We start from the raw sequence: 24,581 nt of genomic DNA, 5'->3' as shown, positions 1-24,581 counted from the left end.
TATGTATTGAAGTGTACAATTGCGTGTGTTGGCATTATTTATCAATAATTCTATGACCTGTTAGTGTGAGTGTTGTAAAGAAAAGATTTATATCCTAATTTCAGTATTACTTATTTATTGGTTTTCATTTTTGTTTATCTGACTAAGTAATTTTATACCATTCTTATATAAATTAATAAAATTTAAGTTGAGTTTTTGTATTGATGGATTGGTGGTGTGGGCTTTAACTTGTGATAAGAATTCATTTGAGTGCATCGTAAAATGGTTTTTTTAAGCAAAAATTCATTTATCGTGGGCATATTATTATCATTATTAGTTATTTTGGCACACGAAGTTTGTTCCACCCTAATGGCTTTTAACGTATACGCCATTACTGACATGGTGTAAATGAAGGTTAGCGAGCATATGTTAAGTTTCGTTAAATTATATTTATAAAATAAAAAATTGTTATATCAGGTGATTAGTTTTGATTATTTAAGTAGTAAATAATTGCAATAATTACTGAATTTACTACTTAAATACTCAAAATATTAACAGTAATGACTGAAACGTAAGGGGTGGAACAAACTGCACAAGTGCCGTAATTTTCTTTCTATTTATTGGAAATTATAATACTTACTTTCTTATCCGTTATTCCCCGATACTAATAAAAAAAAAAAAAAAACAGTTGGTAGTTGACCAGTTTTGTAATAGACTGTTTAAGCTTTCCATTATATTACAATTAATGGAAAACAGATCTGTTTCATGATAACTCCTAGCAAACGTCAATGGTTTTTAGTATGTCAAGTAGAAATCGCTAAAATAAACTGAGGTAGGTTGCTAGGTTGAGGTAGGTAGGTAGGTAGGTTGAACTATTGTGTCCCTGAACCAACCGTGAAAACCATCTTCACAATTAATTACATACACCTGCATAATAATTTCGCAAAACTGTCGATTCTATCAAAAAGTCTCAAAAATAAAATTTCACAAAAACAAAAATTATAAGTAATTTATGAAACAAATAAAACACGATTATTGTACGAAAATATTAATGCTCCTTAACTTTAAGCTGTCAGAAATCGATAATTGAATTTTCATACGCATGACTGTTTTCATACCTTTAAGCAGATGAGTCCTTTAGTAAATATATCGGTTGCCTATTTCTCAGATTGAATGCTTCCTTCTTTCTCACATAATGGCATCTAGTTTTCTTTATTGTAGAACATCGCTTTATTTTTAAGTTTAATGGCAATCTGATTATCTATTAAGAGAGTTTGCTTTGGATTGACATTAAGTGTAACAACTTTCTTTTAGATGTCAAGCCAAACCAACTATTTGGTTGCCTCTATTGTAGAAATATATGCAGCTTTCGTAGAAGAGAATGATATAAATTTCTGCAATTTACTTTTCAACACAACTGATCTACCATTGGATTTAAGGAGAGTTTCGCTAGTCTTCATTCAAATGACTGTCACCAACATAATTGGCATCACTGTACACCTCAATTTGCCCACTGGCTTTTTTTATTATATGTAATGCCATTTCCAGGAATAGATTAGAAATATCTGAAATTTCTTTTTACCAAATTAAAATGGGCCTTTATTGGTTGAATCTTTGCTCCAGTTGCAATATTCAAGGCAAACCTTAAGTCTGTTGTTTTGCCTGATGCTAAATAATTTAAGCTTCCAACAATTTCCCTATCATGTTCACCGTTGGATATTAGAGGAGAGGTTCCAGGTTCCCAACCAAGTTCAGTTGGAAAGATTAAGATTTACAGTCACTAAACCCATTTTTTTTTGTAGAATTATCTTTGCATGTACTGACTGGTCCATCTATAAATTTTTCAGTGCCTGCATTATGGCAACGTGAGAAATACAGTTAAATGCATTTCTCATGTCTAGGGTAATGAGAGCACAAATACCCCACCGACTGCCTCTCATAATTCTCCTAGCCACCTCTAGCACAACAGTATTGAGAGCAGACGTTCCCCTGCAAAAGCCGTACTAGCTTGAAGAGAGCCCACTCCCTCCTATACTATTGTGGTGCTGGAGCATGTGCTCCAGTACACAACACAGCAGTGGCCATTCCGTGTATCATAACCAGTGGCCGGTAAGAGGAAGGAAGCGCGGGAATCACAAATGATTCTGTTTTCTCTTTCAGCTACTGCAGATTGTTGTGGCGTATAAGATACTGTCATAGAGTGTTAACACTTACATTATAATTTTTCCAAGCCTGATACAACTGTATCACAGTGCTATTAGATGGCCATTCACTTGATTTATGATCCTTTAACTTGCACTTACAACAGATAGGTCCCACTTAACAGTTTTTAGAGATTGCCTAATTTTCCACAAGAAAAACATTTCTTACCATTGTGATTAGCCTTAGCATGACTTTCCTTTGTAGAATTAGATCTAGAAGCACACTTCTTGGGTTGAGAATCGACCTTGAGTTAAAGATGTATCGTTCATTTTAACCTCAATTCATAGTTTAAAAGTCGTTCCTGCAATTTTAGACCATGTCTTTATGGCAAGTCATGCCATGTGATGTAAATGGGGAAAAATTCTTGAGGCTATATTTGTAAAAGCTCTGCACATGTCATTATGATGTATTGTTTTGCCTAAGAATGTCATTGCATTTGAAGTTCATTGTACTAGGCAAGAGGAATGTCAAAAATGTCAACCATATTTTGTGGGCAATGATGTAACTGTGCTAAAAAAATGTCTGTCTAGAGGAAGAATAATTTTTTCTTGGCTTCTTCATTTGTTATGTTCCATTCACCAGTTTTTTGATATCAGTAAATATTCCATAGATTGCCTCTTAGAAGTAGAAAAAAAACAAATATTGTTTCGCTTGATAACAATGTACTCATATACACAATATAAAGGAAAAGTCCACATGTCTGTTTTCCATCTGAAAACAGACATTTCTGTTAATAATTGAAAATTGCCCGCTCGCCTACTATGTCTTGTAAAACTCTCTAAAGTAAACGGTCAAAACAAAAAACTATTTGTTTTGACACGCAACAAAGGAACAAATAAACACAAAGACAGAATAAATACGTCTTTATAGCCAACTAAATACGTATGTCTACTTAATATTGCAAACTATCAATTCTCTTAAAAAGTGTCTGTAATTAAATAGCATCACATTAATACCCCTTTATAATTAGTTCTTCATGGTTATTAACTTTTAATATGTAATATAAAATTTGTTGTTAGAAATGAAGATGAATTGAATAAATATGTTATCACTAAAGTGAGTGCTACCATTTCCTGATGAATGCTAAGAGACTTAAGGGTCACGTGGCCTTAATTAAAGTTTAATTATTTATTTATTAAATTAAACATTTTTATAAAATTATGTATACATGATTTAAAATGTATGACATGGTGGTAAGCAAGGTAATAATGTAAGGTAAGGTCATAATGTCGAACCAAGATATGAATAAACAAAGACGTACACACCAATATAATGAATCTGTTTCACAAACATGATAATAATATTATAAATAAAGGTTCCATAAATATGTTTATTGATACTCATATCTAAACAAGCTTGTGTTGTTCATTTTTTTGAATTCTGTTAAATCTGATTAATTATCATTTAGTATTTACCCCATTTTTGGTAAAAGATTTTGAACCTTTATTAGTGTGGACATGTTAAAAAATACATTTATGCTAAAATCACGCTCATTTTTTAACAAATAGTAATCGGTTGAAACTGACCTGTCTGCTAATATTTTATTGTATTCTGTTACAAGGTTTTTATCTTAATTTATATGATTAAATCGTTTATAACATTAGTTATACCGCATCTAAGTTGCTTCCGCATAATTTTGCTGTTTTATTTTTAATTATTAAAATTCGATGTAACTTACATTGATGGCAGAAGTTATTAGTTGTGCTCTGTTAAGCATCGGGCATATGCATAAAACTGACATCAGGGGAATGAGACGTTATCTTTTTTCAAAAGTCATTTAAATGTAATATTTATTAAAAGTGTAATAGAGATGCACATTTATACTGGTTTGAGCCACATGCGGCTCACACATGCCTCCCAATGTTCTTCAGTTTGTGGCATGATATCCGTGTAAGCCTTAGAGGGGCCACATGATTAATTTCAATATTATTTACAAAGTATTCTTGTATAAAAAAAAGTTATATTTATAACTCTTAAAGAGTTTCTTTAAGATATGTACCTATTTACATATCTTAACTGCTGTTATTACTTACATCATACTGTGTTATAAAAAACTATTTACAGAAAACACATTACATCATTTACATTTAACATTGTCAATTCTGTTCGTCATTCTGTTATTTCATTATCAATTTTGTTCTAATAATTAAATACAGAACATTTTTACTCAAAATCATGAACAACAAAGTTTCTATTGAAAGTTTTATAAGAAAACAAAATCAGTCAACAGCTGAAGCAATCGAGACAAAAGAAGGCATCACACACATAACTTTTTGTCGTTGCCCTTTTGGTAGTTTTTTCTGAGGTTCCTCTGTCTTCTGTCAGCTTCCTCATTTCGTAGCAACCACTGCACCTCTGTCTTGCTGTTGACTTCTTCTTACCTTCAATGTTGATCAGTCTATGTACTGTTGTAGTCTCTTTTGTAAATTCATCTTGACTGACTTCAGTTTATGCATCATTGTCAAACGTCTGTAAAAAAAGGTAAAATCAATTCTTTCCTAAATATTAGGATTTCCATTGGAAGTTTTTGTTGTTTGATAACAAGGTTGTATGAAAACCATTGACAATTGAAGTTCCAAACAGTATTTCAAAAATTATTTTTTGATACCACTTTATTGAATGTAGATGGCTGGTGGAATATATGCTCATTTGGTCAGATAAATCAATAAATTCTTTTGCAGAGTTGTAGTCTGTTACCACCTTGGGTTTCATGATGACCTTCCCTCTCTTCTGTTTTGTTACCATTTCGTCTCTGTATTTTGTTGAAATCATCAACACATTTCCGTTATTCTTCTATTTCAATATATATATATATATATATATTTTTTTTTTACCTGAATATTGTGCTGTAACTACTTCACCTTTTTTCAGTTTGGTTTCTGTTAATTATGTTGTATTTCCTTTTTGATTAGCCATTAATGTACCAAAAAGATTTGTATAAAAATCATGTAACTGAGAAGCCAACAAACACTTGTATACCAATTTTCACAATAGTGTTCATCCAGCTTCAAGTAATGGTCCAGCAAGCTCCAACACATATTTTTCTGGAACCCCTTTGCCGGAAATTGGTTCTTTTCCAGCATATATCATGAGATTCCATGTGTAGCCACAGACAAGACATAATTTGAAGTTTCACTCCGTGCTGGTGTCTTTCTTTGGGAGAGTATTGATGAAAGACAAGCTGTCCCCTGAAAAGAATTATTTTTCATCGATTCACATCTCTTCCTGGAGGATTGATTGCATTTTGAAACTTTGGGAGAAGCTAGTCGATGAGTTGTTGAACTTTGTACAGTTTCTTCATTGTATGGTGCATTTCCATTATTTGAAGCGTGGAACATTCTCAGAAGAATCTCAAAAATGTTGGCTTAGAATCTCAGTAAGTTAGCTTACTAACCTGGTTAGAATACAACAGATTTACTATATACTCGACATTTTACCAAGACCCCATCCACAAAATTTTCAACAAATCTTTGTGTTTCATTTATATCAGGTGTATTCCATTTTTTCAATCTAGAGCTTTATTATAATTATCGATTGCTCTTTTTCTCCTTCGAAATTCAATCTTTTGTTTTGCATAATGATTTGTCTCATTACCTTAAGAAATTGAAAATGCATGATTGATGAAAAGTGCATAATACACTTCTTGGGGATTGGCATCTGTACCTTTGCTATTATTTTTCATCATTAACTAATAGTGCAAAGGCATTGGAATAAAATATCACGTATATCAAAGTTATTAGATTAAGTTAGATTAGATTCATTATCTCCTTCATTGTTATCACTGTATAATGCATTGTTGTAAACATTGGAGCATTGGAGGTTCAAACAGTGTACACTCTCAGTTTGATCTGGAATAAAAGAAATTCGAATATCGCTGCTGCTACTTACGCCAGCCGAATTACTGACAGAATCAGACATTCATAATTCTATCATAACTTTCCTCTGAATCGCTCTACAAACCTCTAATTTTTTGTCTTGTCATTTACAACTGGTTTGTCAAATTCTGATCTGTATTGAGAGTTTTCATGAGAATCTGTGCCAAAATCAGCATTATTACTATAAATCATTTAAAAATAAATCAAAACACGAAAACGTTGTGCTGGAAAATACTAGAATTAGGTTAGGAATAAAATAACTTTTTTAGGCTTTGAATATAAATTTGTTAATTTACCAATAAACAATTACAACTTTCTAGTTTGTAGAGAATTTACTTCTGACGAAATGAATGTGAAATAACATTTATTAAAATTAAACAGAAATTTAGTTTAATAAAAAACAAAACACACAAATTGAATCTGGAGCTAAATGAAAACAAATAGAAAACTTAGCAGTGGCAGAAAATAATTGTTAAAAAATATATTTAAAGAATAAAGATCACATACATTACCACAAATCAAAGAATCAGTGAGCCAAGGGCCATTTCACATGGCCTCTTAGAGAGATTAATTTGAGCCATGTATATGGCATCTGTTAATATCATTGCTCTGTTCTTAAGTTTTTCATTGAGAAAGCTTCCATCAGCATCAAATATAACCTCACTTAAGCCACCATAAAACATAGACAAACAAAAATCATTAAGGAATTATAAGAGAGCTGTTTATGACAGGTGTAAAAGAGTCAAAGGTATTTTTATTAAGGTCTATTTTTATTATGGTTATTTATTTTAATTTTGTTTTTCTTTACAGATAATGAATGTGCCTGTAAATAATACTTTTACTAATGAAGCTGTGCTTCTTAATAAAAATATTAAATTAGTGACTGAACAGGATAATGCGGCACAAATGATATGGCTTCTCTTACCAGTGACTGAAACTAACACATCGCATGAGCATGTAAGCTCTTTTCTTTTTTTTTTATTTCTCTTCTGCATATCTTCTTTCCTGGTTTTCCAACAGTTCTTCATTCTTTTCTTTATTTTTCCCTTCTTTTTTCTAGCTTTCTGTGAAATCTTTACTGGTTTTCTGAACATTGTTCTGTATTGAAAAAATATTTTTATTTTCATTTACAACCACTGAACTGTGTTGATTTCCATTCTTTTTTCGTTAAATGTGGTTGAAAATCTGTTTTGTGAGACTGAAAAAAGATTTGGCTCTCTTTTTTCTGATGAAATTGACCTTTTCTCGGTTTCATTGTATATGTAAATATTTTTGTTACTTTGGTTCTAGAATCTTTCTCAAGTTTTTACTGTATTTTTCTATTTGATTTATTTTATCTGATTTCAAACTGAAGATGCGTCTGATGATGCAAACAGGTCCTCCGGTTTGATTAATGTATTTTAGTGTCTGATTTTGGCACCGAGATGTTCTTGTTGAAAATATCCTTTGTTGGTTGGCTAATTTTATTTTTCTCTTTCTTGTTTGATTGGCTTTTTTATCCAAATCAATAATTTGGATTATTTCTCCCATATATTTAAATTAACTTGATTGTTTTCCATATTTCGTTTTTAGGGACTCGGGAGAATCTTGGTTGGTCATGAATTCTGCATTTTTCAAAGAAATTTTTAACCTTATATCCCTTGCAAATTATTTTAGTTGGTTTACTTGTTCTGCTGCCTTTTCAAGGTTCTGTAAGAAAGTTGTAATATTTTCAGCAAAGGCTAAGCAGTTATTACAATTCCTTTCAGTTTCAGACTCAATTTTATTTAGTGGTGTGTTCCAACTTTTTTCATCTTATTTTCCCAATTTTAGTTCTAACTTTGTGATTGGAAGAGTCTGTTCAGTAATGTTAATTGCGTTGGGATCCACACCAAATTCTTCTAGGAACTTTGAATAAGGAAGTTCTGTAGATTGAGTTGTATACCTTTTTGAATCTACGAAGACAATTACTTAGTTTTATGGCTTGTAATTTTTCCCTTATTGTTTAAAGGTTCAAGATTTGCTCTGCACATGATCTTACTTTTCTGAATCCTTCTTCATATTCTCCCAGTTGTTAAGTCTATATTAATTCAATTATATTTCGAAGTGCATTTCAAAGGATTTTATTTGTCACAGGTAAGAAGGAAATTCATTTGTTGTTGTTTACTTACGTTTCATATTCTTATTTGTGTAGTTTATGTATTAATGCATTTTTCCAGTCTTGTGAGATTTTGTTCAGTTTTCTATATCTCTTCTAGCAAGTTCTTCAGTTTTCTCTTGTTTTTTTCATGATTCTTCCTGTAATTCTGCTGCAGTTAAGTTATCATCTGCTTCCTTATAATTTAATTTCTGGGTGATTTTGTCTATTTTCATTTAATTATGTATTTTGGGTTTTTCAGTTCATGTTGCTAGATTTTGAAATTGAAATATTACCTCAGGTTCTTGCTAGTTTAGTAATTTTTCAAAGTACTTGCTGGAAATTTGCAGTTGTCTTTGTTGTTATGGCCTAATTTTCTATTTTTACCCTAAAGCAAAGGCTGGGTGATTGATATTTGGTAAGTGTGGTAAATTTTAATTTACTTATTTATTTAATTGAAATAGACAGGCATGAATACAATATCATATTAAAAAAAAAAACATAAGTACTTAACAAAATTATCATTCATAAGTTAGAATAGCTCTTGATAAGGTATTAACTGTACTGTAAGTGTACTTTACACAGTAAAGGTAGTCTAGTAATAGATGATATATGAGATTTGATTGAACCAAGAAAATATTGAAAATTATGCCTAAGCAGTCTAGTCATTATTATATGTAAGTCAAAACTGAAATAATTTAGGATAGTCAAAATAACTACTAAAAATTTTATTAGCAAATATTAATCTGTCCTTGTCAGAGGTGATTCAATTCTTGGTATTTTTAACAAATTAAAAATATTAATAAAGTTAATGATCGGTAAAGTGCATAGAATCACAGATTTTATAGGCTGCATATCTAAGAAAAATTTTCTGTGGTATTTCTAGTAATTTTAATTGCAAGTCGGCAAAAGGTCACTAGACAACAGAGCCATAATTTAGTACTACAGTATATAAAATTCATAACCAAAAAAATTCTCCCGAGTTAATATTTCTAAAATTTGTAGAGAATCTCTTAATTAAATTTACAATTTTTAGTGTCTTACAGTATAATCTTCGTATTGACTGAAGGATAACTTCGTATCAAAACCTACACCTAAGTCTTTAATAGAAGATAGCTTTTATATTATTCAGTTACACAGTTATATCAACATTTGCAAACCTTCTAAATTGAGTATGAAATCAATTTTTTTTAAGTTGGAAGAAATAATATATGTTAATTTTTATACAAAGTTCAAGTCAACGAAGTAATTGAATATCAGCTAGATTTATAATAATAGGCTTAAACAATTTCATATCTGCAAAAAATAAAAAATAAAAATATGAGTAGTGTGTAATGAAACTGATGTCATTTATAAATACTATAAAAATTGTAGAACCTAAATGTATGCCTTGTCTTAGGAAAAGAAGAGCATTTCAAGAATGATTGCTTAGTTAAAAACTGTATAAAAAAGGCAGAGCATTTCTTCACTAAAAGAGGATGAATATATTCTGGGCCTGTCAAAGAATTATTAGATCAAATGGCCCCTTTCAACATCATTCTCAGTTAATGTTTAACTGCAGCAGTTAAATGTAATTTTAGTTGAAGAAAAATCATTGCTAGTATTCACTCCCAAATTTTTTTTAGCAAAAACATTGTACAATACCAGTGCCCTTATTAGCATACTCATTTCAAAAAGCATACAAGGTAGATAGATCTATTGTTGTCATTATTATTAGCAAATTTAAAAAAATCTTTGGAATCATCAGATAAAGATTCCTAAACTTTAAAAATATAAATTTTCTATGTTTGAAAGTTTCTTAATAATTTTAATTAAGATTTAGCCCAAAACTAGTATTATTTAAGCATACAGTGTTTCTTACGAGACAACCTATCTTTAGTTTCAATGATTATTTTTTTGGGGGGAAAACACATCATTGTAATCATGGTAACAATTTGAATAAGTTGACGATATTTTGAAAATAAAGTATTTAATATTAAGCTTTTAATTGAGTTTGGAAAGGTTTGAAAAGATCATTCAAAAAGTACAGTCGCAGCTAATAGTTGAGCATGTATCCTCTTTGTTGCTATTATGACCAGCGACATGCAGGCATGGTTAATATTGTCTTTCACACAGTTTTATCAGATACTTTATACTTTGTTAATATTATGAAGTATAATTTTTGCATTATTATTATACTGTTGGTGTTGTTATTTTCATTTATTTTTGCAACTGTTCGCAATATTTCTATCAAAGACTCATCTGTATAAAAAGAACAACAGATTACATAAAGGTATTAAAAAATCATATCAGTTAACATTATACATTTATTTTAACTATGAAACTTAAAAAGTGTAAAAGCAGTTGCAAGCAACCATTTTTTCTGGAAACCACTACTGGATTTCAGCTTTCCTCCAGTTGTTGGTAGTAACTTTATTTACCGCAAACTGGTGATAAGTTGTGTTTCCATTCTTATTACACTTCCTTCTTGTAAATAACTTAAAAATTCATTTGTAAACCAATTTTTAAAACTGTCCCTATTCATTTCTGAATGATAATCTGAAGAACAAGCTTTCAATTTACTGCTGTAAACCTTACGTTGTTTAAGAGTCCTGATTTAGCTGAACCTGCATGATATACTATTAGACTGCCTTTCTGATGAGCATTTTAGTTTTAATGTGTAATTTTCTTTGAATCTTTCCATATGCATTTATGAAAATGATTTTCATTAAGCCATGTCTTATCTATGTAAAATATATGATCATCAAATATATTTGATCATCACATGACACTTTTAATTTGTGAAATATATTTAAAATTCAATTCTTTTTAATGCAATATCTGGTTTTTCCATCAAGAAATGTTGACCATCTTCAGTTTTTTTTTTTTTTAATAACAAAAACCAATTTTTTTCACAATACGACGAACGGTCGTAGACGATAGATTTACATCCAGTTTTCCTGTACTTCCTCTTTGAAGTTCTTAATGGTAGGGATTTCATTCTGAACGGTAGGGGTAGTACTGATATAAGATTGTGCACAATGCATGACTGTTGAAATATTCCAGTAACAGATTTGCATTCCGTGTCCTATTTTCCTTGGCATTTCAAACTAAATGCAACTGTCATTACAATAGCACTCCTACATATCCTTTGTAGTGACCTTCATCCAATGTTCATGTTTCGGTGATGGGTTCATGAACTTTATCAAAGTAAATTGCACTACAGAATATTTACAGTATCAATTACAGTATATTAATTATACTGTAATCAATATTGAGACTGTACTGCCTAGAGAATGCTTCTTCAGCCCTTCACATATTTCCAATTTCCACAATTTAAATCTATTATTATGATCCTCACCATAAAACAGGAATGTTTATTAATTCAACTCAACAAATAAAAATTCTACAAAATTAATGCCTGATATTAATGGAAATTTATTTTTTTTACACCTAATGTTAACCGAAATGTGATGTTTTTACCTGAAAACAACCTGTATGCTTAAATAGTAGTAGTTTTGGGCTAAATCTTAATTACAATTATTGAGAAACAATTGTTTAATCTAATTTTAAAAATAGAAGCTTTTTATGTATTGGTTTGGATTTTATAGCAATTTAAAGTTCATGTTTTCAAAAAAAAACTGCAAGAAATTCACCTTTCACGCCCCTAATTTTCAAACGAATGACTAACTAAATTCGGCTGAATCCAGTTAGTGCAAAAATAATTGGAGTTTCTGATACCTTCATTTTTATTCTGATTTTTTTTTTAAACTAAGATGGAGTAGTTTAAACACAAGCGCCATCTTTCATAGTGACCACTGTAATACATAGCTGCAACTCTTCAGCAAAGATTTTTATATCATGATCAATATAAAATTCCGGTGAGGCACGACATGTTTCATACGCTATAAAATTCCATTTCCATATTCAACACACAAGCTTTAAGCTTATGTGACAACAAAAAATAATAGATATTTAGGGTCAAACTATCATTCATTAAATGTTGAATCTTACAGAATTTATATTTTTATAATCTGGTATGTATTCATTAGATATAAGATTAGAATTTAAAATCTTAGGTAACATTATCTTTAAAGGTAAATTATATTTGTCACAGAAATTTCACCATAAAAACAATATTAACACTAATGTTTGTAAGATTATAAAAACCGAATCGGTAGAATTACTGCAACAGTTGAAAAAATTATTTGATTGTAAAAGATTACAATATGTAGAAAAAATCTGTAAGGTGAGTGCATTTTTAACGTTTGAATTTGGATGATTAAATTTGGCCTAACAAACATTTTCTAGGTTTTCTCATACAAAGCCTGGGCCATTAAAGTCACCAAATAATAATAATTTGACTGTGGCTACATAGTTAATGTGCATGTGTGTGTGGAGGGGGGAGTGAATTAGAGGTATAGTTTATTTTTATTTTATGAATTATACAAAAAATCATAAACATTTACTTTGTAGCATTCATTTTTTGTTCTGTGTTGCAGCAAGTAGATTTAGTACAACTGAAACAGGAACCGGTTGATACGATTAATGGTGATATTCCAAAAGATCCTTTAGCAATTGAAGAGACAAACTCAGTTAAATCAAAAACTGTAAAAGTTGAAAATGAAGTGGTAAGGGTGTTAGATTTTGCATACATTGGAACACCAATTATCTAGATGAACCTTTGCAAGGCCAGATCTGGATAACTGGAAAAGATAATTTAAAAAATTTAATATATATATTATATATATATAGTAAAATTAAAAATAAATTTTTAACATATGTACAATGTAAGAAAAAATTAATATGGTACAGTAATGTGGTGCAAAAAATACAATGTGTAGAAATTTGCTTTTGTAATTACTTAAGGAAAGCCCTATATATATATATATATATATAGTATACTATAGCATATATAGTTTATCTATATATAGTTTTTTCTATATGAATTGCCAAAAAGGCAGTAAAAAAACCCCCATAAAATAAAGATAGAAAAAAGAATTCTTGTTGAAACAAAGATTTGAGTGTACAAGACTACACATTTTTTTACATGTCATACATATCCTCATGTCATTGAGCCATGGTGGGGTAGCTTTATTGTTCACACTAGTTGAACAAATTGCAGTTATTTAAGAGACTAATATATATATATAGGTCATAACCTTCATAATATAATAACCTTTGATAACATCTGGATCCATTGCCTTCTTTCTTTCCATACTACTTCTACACAATCCAATTTGTGTTTAGTTGTCAAACCTAAAACATCTCGTTTATCTTGCCGCTTCAACAACATTTTTTCCACCTTATCACACTCTGCATGAATTTCATTTTTGTTTAATTTCTTTTGCAATTTATGTTTTGGAATACTATGCCTGTATTTTCTTACATTACCCGTAAGTCCGTATTTCATTCGCTCAAAGCCAAAGCAAGTTCAAAGGCAATAATAATTATCAGAGTATAAACAGTAACGTTTCTCTGATAGGTTATATTTATTAAATATTAGTTTGTTTTCACAGTTTATAAGGGTTTTTCTTTATCTTATTTTTAAAGGAATCTGAGAAAGTTTTACCGCAGCTTAATCTTAACATGAAAACCGATGAACTTGAAATAAATTATTTACACACTGTGAAGACAGAAGAAGAGGTAGAATTTTATCCAGATCATGTAAGTATTTATTATTATTGGATATTGTAACAAATATGATTGATTTGTCTCCTGTTAATTTTGTTACTGTATTTCTTTGTTAATTAATGTATTTTTTTCATTTCTGTGAGTTCTGATTTAAAAAGATTGTTTTTAATTTTATTTATTTCTATTTAATTAATACGGACGTATTAAGTTGTATGTAAATGATAAATTGTTAATGCGTGAGGGCAAAAGTGTTGTTTTTAAACTTCAGTGATGTCTAAAATGTGTGTATTTTAACTTGTTGATAGAGTTCTCATTTTAATAAGCTCTGGGTAATCGGTTGTTAATTAAAATCATTTGTCATATTTGAATATTTATTAGGTTAGTAATTAAACCTTACCCGATACAGATTAAACAGTCATGACATATAATTTTATTAATGAAATAAAAATAAAATAAAATTGAATTCTGTATTTACATTAGGAAAATTACCATATTTTCATATTATTACTAAAGATATTTGAAGTTATTACCCTGCAGACATGTTGCAGAAATGCTAAAGTAATCATACTGACAGTCATCTGATGCAAAATGTTATCAATGACTTCACTTTTTTTGTGAACGTTCACCTTCAGTTATTGTTAGTGCAATTTTAAAAATACGGTAGTGTAGAGGGTTTTATATTTGTACAGCATTAAACGTTATAAAAAATGTATGTTTAAAAATGTTCATTTAAAGGTTTTTTAATTTCTGTATAAAAAACCCATGATCCTCTCTAACTTGGTTGCCTAAATAGGGATTAAGCACATGTTAGGTCTCGTATAAAATACCAAGCTGTCTAACCAGAATCTAGACCCTTCAGGGCTCAGATAAACCCAGGTGAATCTTAGCCTACCCCATGGCTGCAGATGTCGCTTCGCTAGCCATTCCCAATTTACCTGGACTGGCACCCTGGAGACCGCAAAGTTTGCTTAGGTTGTCATCCACTCAGAGGGCTACACCTTCTAGTCCTTCGCATTGTATGTTATCCTCATGGTTGTGAGAATAATACTGATAAATAATAATTATATTATTCTTGCTTTACAGAAACCTGAAAAAGAAACTAAATTACAAAATAGAGAATAATAAAAATTGGTAACTAAAGTACACATACCTTTGACGACAAAAAATTCATAACTTATTTCTTTGCAATGGCAACAGAAATATAGTAATGAAGTAAAAGGATTAATCTATATTTTCCTTAATGAATATCTTTAATCCACAACTTCACCCACCCTGGGAGCTACAGACTCGGTTGAAGGATTAAAACCTTCTCTGGGATAACACGAGTTTATCCTGCAAATTCGAAAATAATCGGTCATTTGGTTCTTGCATGATGCGTTAACAAACGAACTATTTATATATATATATATATATAAATATGTAGTACATTTCCAAATAATCATGATCTGGAGAGTGTACCATGCAAAAAGTTGAGTGATTCATGCAAAAGTTAGCTTTTAACCTTCTAAAAAATACCCTGTTTGAATTTTGAAAATCGAACAATTGTTTGCAGAGATGTTACAAGAGCACCACATTGCACCTCCCAAAACAGCGCCGTAGGGGCACCCTGATTGTTACCCGTTAATGTTAATGATCGGTCTAGTTTCCCACGAGGTGCACGTATAACTCACCACTCTAGCCTCATACGCAGTCTCCACAGGAAGCCTATTATTGTTAAACAGAAATTTTTTTAATTATTTAATATTATTCGTATTTGTAATGTTATTCAGTTGACTGATACGAATCATCAGTTCAAACCCAGCTCAAACAGTGATACAGAGTCACAGTTCATTAATTCAATTCATTAAAGTTTGTGCTTCAACTGGCAAATCTCCAATACTACATACATATACTCATATGCATATTTTTTCTACAACAGAAAGATATCAAAAAACCTCAATATGCTGAGAAACACGGGTAAAAATTTGGTTGCAATTGATAGAGTAGTTTTTCTGTTTATCCTGAACAAACAAAAACGCTCTTCCTCTTTGTATAATAGTATTGATATAGATAGGAAGTGTTATCAACAAGTACTGCTTTGTTGGGGTGAATTAATTTGAAGTTCTTCCAAAAAATCTTTTAATTTGAAAGTTGTTTAAAAAAATTACAGATAGCTAGCATGAGTATATAAATGTAAATGTAAATATATAAATAAGAAATACGAGTGGGAATCTCATAAACAACCCAACAGCTGTTTTTAATGCGAATAGATTTTTTTAACAACTTTATGTATTCATTCAGAACAAATATATTTTGCTGCTTTGTAAAATTAGATGCTAACATTTTTATAATTAAACTATTAATATCCCCCAATATCTTCATCTTTTGCATACCATCTAATTCATAAACTACATACAATGGTGACTTCACTTGTCATAAAGTACTTGTGTAGCTATTTATAATTATTATTGCTTTACATCTATTCTCAAACTTGAATATTTTCTGGATCTATGGAAAATAGCTGAAACCAACCAAACTAGGTAAACCACCTAATGATATAACATCATATCGGCCAATTAGCATGCGAGTTGTGTGGTGGTAACAGGCCCACTAGACACAAACAACATAGTGCTTTCTAGAGTCGTGAAGTAGACTATCATCGTGAAGGCAATCATCTATATCGTCTGTCATCTGGTGGGTGGTTGTTTTTTTTCATGTTGCTGGATTTTGGAATTGAAATCTTACCTCGAAATTGTGGTAATTTAATAATCTTTTGATGTACTTCTATAATTTTTCAATTGTCTTTGGCGTTAAGGCTAATTTTCCATTTTTATCCTCAAGCAAAGGGCTGGGTAATTTGTATTTTGAATCGTTGGATAAAGATTTCTCAACGAAACAGTATAATTAAAAAATAAATCTTTGTGACTAACAATATTACATATACTTTGTTCTTAAATAATTCTTAATTATAAGTAGATCTATATTGTTTTTGAATCTTATGGAAGTTTTTATTATTAATAATTGTGATAATAAGTTATCCGCTGTGATAACCACTTTGAAAATTAAGTTTTTTTATAAATATTTTTGGTACATGATAATCAACAATATTGTTAATACATAACTGCAATTCCTTAAAAAAATTTGTTTATCTGTGGTTAATATCAAATCCCTTTCAGGCATGGCATTTCTTTTATGCTACAAAATTCAGTTTCCATGTTCCATGTACAAACTTCAAGGTTATGTAGCAATATAAAAAAATAAGTATTATTTACAATCAAACTCTCATTTAGTAAATCTTGAATGTTACAAAATTAATATTTTTATATCTGGTAAGATTTTATGAGGTATAAAATTAGAATTCAAAATCTTAGATGACGTTATCTCTAAGGTAAATGATATTTATCATGATAAAAAAATTTCAGCATAGGCAATATTAACATTAATATGAGTAAGATTAGAAAAAACAAAATCATGAGAATTACCTCAAGAGTTTTATCAATTATTTGATTGTAAAAGATTACTATTTTTAAAGAATCTGTAAGGTGAGTAGCAGTATTTTTTGATAACACGTAGCAAAACCCGGCATCTTAACGTCACCTAATAATAATACTAATAATGTAACTGTGGCTGCACTATTTATGTAAGTATTAAGCGATTTAAAGGTGTGATTTATTTTTATTTCATAAATTATATAAACAGTCATAAACATATTTACTTTCAAGCATTCATATTTTGCTTTTTGTTACAGCAAGTAGATTTACTGCAGCTGGAAGAGGAACTGCTTGATGTTAGTAACTGTGATATTGACAAAGATCCTTTAGCAGTTGAAGAGACTGACTTAGTAAAATCAGAAAATTTTAAAGTTGAAAATAAAGCGGTAAGAGTGTGAGATTTTACATACAGTGGAACACCAATTATCCAGATAGACCTGGCAAAGCCAAATCTTGATAATTTAAAAGAGTTTTATCATATAAACTGCATATATAATTTTATATTTAATGGGTAAGACATAAGCAAAAAAAAAAAATTAAATGAAAAAGTAAACATATTTAAGAAGAAATTTGGAAAATGAAAGTACAGTGTTCTACGTAAGAAAAAAGATGTATAGTAATATGGTACAAAAAATAGTATAAAAATTTACTTTTATAATTAGTTCTACAAAGGCCAGTTATATATTTTTGCTAAATTAATTGCAAAAAAGGCAGTTAAAAAATCCAGTATAAATATTGATAAAAATAAGTGGTATTAAAGCAAGGATTTGCTTGAATAGTAATTAAATTTTTCAAATAATGTACTAGTTTTAAGTTCCTTTGTCTGGATTTTAAGCAGTCCAGTTATTATCTGGAAAATTGGTGTCCCAATGTATTATCTTTTCATTACTATTATTATTATCTAGTATGTAAATTTTGGATTACATCCGATCCATTTCTTAACTCATATGTATTATTATTATTATTATTATTTCTGATTATTACCTCTTAGGAAAGCATGTGAACTTAACCATCATGGCTCTACTTCCTTCTCTTTATAAAACCTCTTCATCTGTTCACTATGTTTCTTCTTCCTCTCCTCAGTCTATCTTCCTATTGCTTGTCGTTTTTGCTGTTGTTCAATTTTCCTATTTCTAATTTCATCCCTAAATTTTTTACCTTCTCGACTGCGGTCACTTCGTAAGCATTAGTAGTAGATTAAGTGACCCCCCCTCCACCGTTATAAATGAAAATACATTGTGGTCGTGATTGGTGTTGCGGGTGGTTATGAAAATTTAACATTATCGATTTTTTAATTTATAATTTATACTACACTAAATTTCTTCATAATTCACCCATCCTGAAAAAAAATTGGGTAACATTTTATTGATTGTAAATTTTTCAGAGGAGTTTATCAATGTCTTCCATTCAACAAAGTTAATAAAGAAAAACCATTAACGTTTCTTGGAAACTGATTTTTGAGAACGGAGGGCAGAAAAAAATAATAAAACTGATTATTTAATTTTTTAACTCTTATTTGGTTTATTTAAACTTGTAATAATAACTTAACCTTAAACCATTATGATAAATTACCCTCATCCCAAAAAATATATTTTAGGTAACTTATTTCATGTATAATTATTTTTCCACAATGTAATAACCGTTGCTAGGAAAGAATAAAAGCTTTCTTTTCAAGCACTTTGCTACTGCAATTAATGGCGTTAATTTTAAATTTAATGCGTTTAAGATGAATAATTTTATTTTGTTTATGTATAGTTTTTAATAAAATGTTGGGAAATTTGTATTTATTATATCTTTTTTTTTTTGTCTTCATTCATTTGACTGGTTTGATGCAGCTCTCCAAGATTCCCTATCTAGTGCTAGTCGTTTCATTTCAGTATACCCTCTACATCCTACATCCCTAACAATTTGTTTTACATATTACAAACGTGGCCTGCCTACACAATTTTTTCCTTCTACCTGTCCTTCCAATATTAAAGCGACTATTCCAGGATGCCTTAGTATGTGGCCTATAAGTCTGTCTCTTATTTTAACTACATTTTTCCAAATGCTTCTTTCTTCATCTATTTGCCGCAATACCTCTTCATTTGTCACTTTATCCACCCATCTGATTTTTAACATTCTCCTATAGCACCGCATTTCAAAAGCTTCTAATCTTTTCTTCTCAGATACTCCGATCGTCCAAGTTTCACTTCCATATAAAGCGATGCTCCAAACATACACTTTCAAAAATCTTTTCCTGACATTTAAATTAATTTTTGATGTAAACAAATTTTATTTCTTACTAAAGGCTCGTTTCGCTTGTGCTATTCGGCATTTTATATCGCTCCTGCTTCGTCCATCTTTAGTAATTCTACTTCCCAAATAACAAAATTCTTCTACCTCCATAATCTTTTCTCCTCCTATTTTCACACTCAGTGGTCCATCTTTGTTATTTCTACTACATTTCATTACTTTTGTTTTCTTCTTGCTTATTTTCATGCGATAGTTCTTGCGTAGGACTTCATCTATGCCGTTCATTGTTTCTTCTAAATCCTTTTTATTCTCGGCTAGAATTACTATATCATCAGCAAATCGTAGTATCTTTATCTTTTCACCTTGTACTGTTACTCCGAATCTAAATTGTTCGTTAACATCATTAACTGCTAGATCCATGTAAAGATTAAAAAGTAACGGAGATAGGGAACATCCTTGTCAGACTCCCTTTCTTATTACGGCTTCTTTCTTATGTTCTTCAATCGGTTCATCGGTTCGAATCCGACTTCATTCCCTTTTTAAAAAAAAAAAAAAATGGAAATTAAGAAGTTATTAATGAAATAAAATTTTATATACTTTCAATTAAAAAAAAATATGGATATGTAATTTAACAGACGTACAAGGATGTCTTGTAATGTCCACATCAGTTATTATTTGTTGAAAATGTAACGATAAAGAAACTAATTACTGTATAAACTTGGGGACATACTTTTCTGCTTGATTTCATCTACGTCGTTTATAAAAAATATAATAAATTAATATATTAAAAATAATTTAATAGATAAATAAATTTATCTAATGTTATTATTTATTATTTTTATGTATTTAAACAAAATAGTACACGATAGGTTTAATACATTGCGTTTGTCAATATAATTATTTAAAAAGTATTTTAATTATGCACTTGAAAAAATATACAACTATTTGATTTTGAAATATGTAGCATAGAATAAAAATATTATTTATTGGTTATTACGAAGAATTATTAGAAAACAATAATCAATTATTGATCTAAACAATACTAATTAATGAAAAAGAGTTAAAAGAACCATACCATTTAAAGATAGAAAATTCCTTCAAAATATTAAAAGTCCAGCATAATAAAATAAATGCCGTGACGAATTGGGAAGGATTTTTTTATATAAAGAAAAAATATATGGAATATATATATGTGTATAAGTTATGTCTATTCATAAAAATGAATATTATTGGAAAACTACTTTTAATTTATTATACTTATAAATTTTACTAAATATAAACTTATATACAACTTATAAACTTTATATACAACGGATCGTGTACTACGAAAAGATGTACAATAATTGTGCAAAGGTCAGAAATTACACTAAGACAATTAATAGAATTAATGTATTTCAAGGAACAATACACCTAATTCCCAAATAAAACATTCGGCGGCTGCTGATTTGCAGTCTCAAGTATTTCTCAATTAAGTATTTTACAATACGATACATATATAACAATAATCAGTAAAAGTAACTATAATTATAAAACCCGTATAGATATTTGTTTAGCAACAGCATTCTGATTTTTAAAGGGTGACAAATTATTAAAATTCATTTTATCTAAGGGTGACAAATTATTAAAATTCATTTTATCTAAATCTAATCTTTTTTTTGAAGTTTATAAACAATTCTGACTGTTCAGACTTGTCAAAAATGAATTCATTAATATCTAAAAATTTGGGATGCCCGAAACTTTAGGACATATTAGGATTTTAGGGTTATCCCTAGAATTAATCTATACTATTATTTAAGAGAAAGATATTTTTTTTGTTCCGGATAAAAAAAACTACATGATCAATATCAACCAAATTTTTACCCCTGTTTGTCATTATTGAGAAGCTTTTTAGATATATTTCCTCTAAAAAATTTGGAAAAAGTATATATATTTTTTAGCAGTGGGAATTTTCCGATTGAAGAACAAACTTCAATGAATTGAATTAATAAATTGTGAACTGTAAATGTGTATCCTTGTATGAGCTGGGTTTGAACACAATGATTGATTATGAGTATCTAAAACCCAATTTCAAGATTATTTGAAATTCCAAGTTCGAAGGGTTAAAATAATTTTTTTTTGAAATTCGAATTTAAAAGGATTAAAAATAGATTTTTGAATTTTTTTCGAAAACCTGGTATTTTTTAATTTCAATGGTGAGTGCAATCTTCATATCAGAGCTGAAGAAGGTAAAAAAAAATTTGAGGAATGAATCTAATTTTTCCCAATCACGACTACAGTAAACGAGATATTAAGTAGATTTGGTCTTGGAAATACTCTGCAAATAAATATTTAAAAACCAATTTTGGGTTTTTTAAATTCCGGTTTTTTTTAAGGGGTGGAAAGGGCTGTGTCCCAACACAGTCGTTGCCACCGTTACTGTATGTGTGACAGGCTGCAGTTACATACCGTTACTTGATTAATAAACATAAAATTAAAAGATTGACCGCTACGGCAAACGAAAGAAATAACACATCGCGGGCGAAGCTGCGATGAAGAATAGTAATATATTGTCCTTGAAGCGTTTTCACTATTTTTATCTTCTAATTTACTATTTTTATTTTTCCTTTTGCGGTAGAATCGCTAAAAGATATTATATTACTGGGATCCACCGAATCAAATTTTAATTAACTTCTAAAAGTACATAATTACAATTCTTATCTGTATTACTAGATTTAATAAATTTTTGATAATTTATTTCTGGATTAGATATTAATTTAGTGTAATATCAATATATTAACTACTTAGACCTATAATTTTTTACCTTTCTGCTTCTAATTTTTTCTGTAACATGTACGTATTTCAATTCTGATATAATTATGATGTATTCTACATCTATTTTTGTTGGAACAGAAAAAAGTTATACAAATATAGTCTATTTCTTCTACGTTTGGCGATTTAAGAAAATAAATTATATCCTTAAAACTATTTTTAATAAATTCTAAAATTCAACAATTTTCACCAATTTTTTTTTTTGTTTCAATGAAAATCCATTTACATATTATTTGGAATCTTTTTCTATTTCACTCATTTACTCCTAACCGATTGAATACTAGGTTTCAGCGTTGCTAGTCTACTAAAAGAAGTTTAAAATATTATTACACAAATTATTTCACCGATTAGTAAAATCTATTAAATTTCCTAATACAGTAAAAAAAAATTATTTTATTCGTTTTTAGGTTTGATGATTTATTGCTAGATTTGAGTGTACAAATATATATATAAATGAACACAATCGGAACTTTGATAAAACATTAACAGAATGAACATTACGGATCTTCACAAAATTTAACTAAATTTTCACAATCCATTTACCCTTCTTCAATTTCCAAATTATCATTTTTAACATATTCCTTTCTCACGTTTACCCTCTTCTTCACCCTTTCATTCCCCCATTTCTCTTTACAATTTCCTTTTCTCACCTTTCCGCTTTTATTTTTTCTCTTCCTCCTTTCCATTTTGTTTTCCTTGTTTTCCCTTTTTTTTCTTTCCCATTTTTTTTCTTCTCTATTTACCTTCTTCCCGTTTACTTTTTTTATGCCTTTATGTCTTAAAAATAGCACTGTTTTTAAAAAAAAAGCATATGTTTACCTGTTTCGGATGTATTAGCTTAGGTATATAAATAGTAGGCACATAAAAACACGCGCGTATTTGAATACAACCTTGTTTAAAAATTTCAATACAGTTGGTGAAGAGTTTTTGGAGTTTTAAATTTTGAACAAACGAATATTTATATTTTTATTTATATAGATGAACAACTTATCACTGAATTCTTTAAAACTTTCTTGTATTAAAATTAACTGCTTTATTGATCTAATTAATAATATCTATATTAACAAAGTATTGATTATTAATTTCACTTAAAATATCATGCTGTTTATAATTATTTATTACGATTAATAATTTATGCGGTTGTTTAGCGGCAGTTTATACTTTATACCGAATCGCTTTATCTTTTCTCGAAGAAACGGTAAATCTATGAGCATACGTATCTTAGTTTAATTTATGTTACAGTTATATACATTAAAAGATTATAAAAACAAAAATAAAATACAAAATGTCTGTTTTTTGTGTTTTTAGATTTTTAAACGAAGAGATAATGGTTCAAATTAAATTGGTGTTAATAATATTACGATTCCTTAGTATTATATATTGGGAAGCTTTCTGTAGACAAAAATGAAGATGATGCGTCTTCATCTTACATATAATCATATATTCCTTATATACATATATCTTCATATTTGCAATATAAATACCGGCAGAGATAAATCGGGTATTTATGAGTTAAAGACAAAACTCAAAAAGAGCTTTTATTTAAATAAAAATCAAAATGGTAAAACCTAAGCGCATCAAATTTCAAGTATATTTTGTTGAATTTTTTAAACCGCTTTTGCTATCTACTCGGGAAGAAAATATTTAAAAATGTATGTATTTTTGTAATTTTAAGCGCCATAACTTTAACAGTTTGTAAGTTAATCGTACAAGAGTCACACACCATAATAATTTAGCCTTCTGTAAGAATAACAAACATCGTTTCAGGTTTAATAGCAAAAGCGACGAATGAATTCATTCAAGTATATAATTACATTTCAGAATTCTAAGGCAATCGAAATGCAATTAATATTTACCATTACAAACCTTAATTCGGTTCACCAATAATGTCAAAGGAAGCCATCCTAACTTTTACTTCAACTGACTTTATTTGCTTCACATTCATAAGAATGAATGGGGTAGATAATGTAAGGGAGGAAAAAATTCTTTTTTTCATGATTCAGCAATATAAGTTCGAAGTTTGTCCATACGGATTAGAAATGGAAAAAAAATTGAAAATTTTCCGTAAAGTGATTGTTGAAAGAAATACTAAGTTTTCTTTTCTGTGTGTCACAATTGAGTAATATAGTATAATAAAATATTTGGGGTTTTTTTAAAATAATAAAAAAAAATATTTTTTTTTAAATTGCACAATATTGCGACATTTAAATGTTGGTTTCATCATACGTCTGTTTGCAATTTTTAATGCAGGTAAAGTAAATACATATGTATTTATCTTTTACG

General features: G+C 29.2%; 1 protein-coding gene across 1 annotated transcript; it reads left to right on the top strand.

Moving 5' to 3' along the window:
• LOC142334040 (uncharacterized) lies at positions 1 to 23,639 on the top strand. Its single transcript, XM_075381706.1, has 6 exons — positions 1 to 65; positions 6,867 to 7,013; positions 12,654 to 12,782; positions 13,705 to 13,818; positions 17,513 to 17,641; positions 23,607 to 23,639. The coding sequence occupies exons 2-6, from the start codon at positions 6,870 to 6,872 to the stop codon at positions 23,637 to 23,639; spliced, it is 549 nt and encodes a 182-aa protein (XP_075237821.1). The 5' UTR covers positions 1 to 65; positions 6,867 to 6,869.
• Positions 23,640 to 24,581: the final 942 nt, after the last annotated feature.

Source organism: Lycorma delicatula, chromosome 13 (assembly GCF_047948215.1).
Source record: "Lycorma delicatula isolate Av1 chromosome 13, ASM4794821v1, whole genome shotgun sequence".
Classification (NCBI taxonomy): Eukaryota; Metazoa; Arthropoda; class Insecta; order Hemiptera; family Fulgoridae; genus Lycorma; species Lycorma delicatula.
Note: the sequence above shows the minus strand (reverse complement) of the source record. Positions and strands in the feature narration are given on the sequence as shown.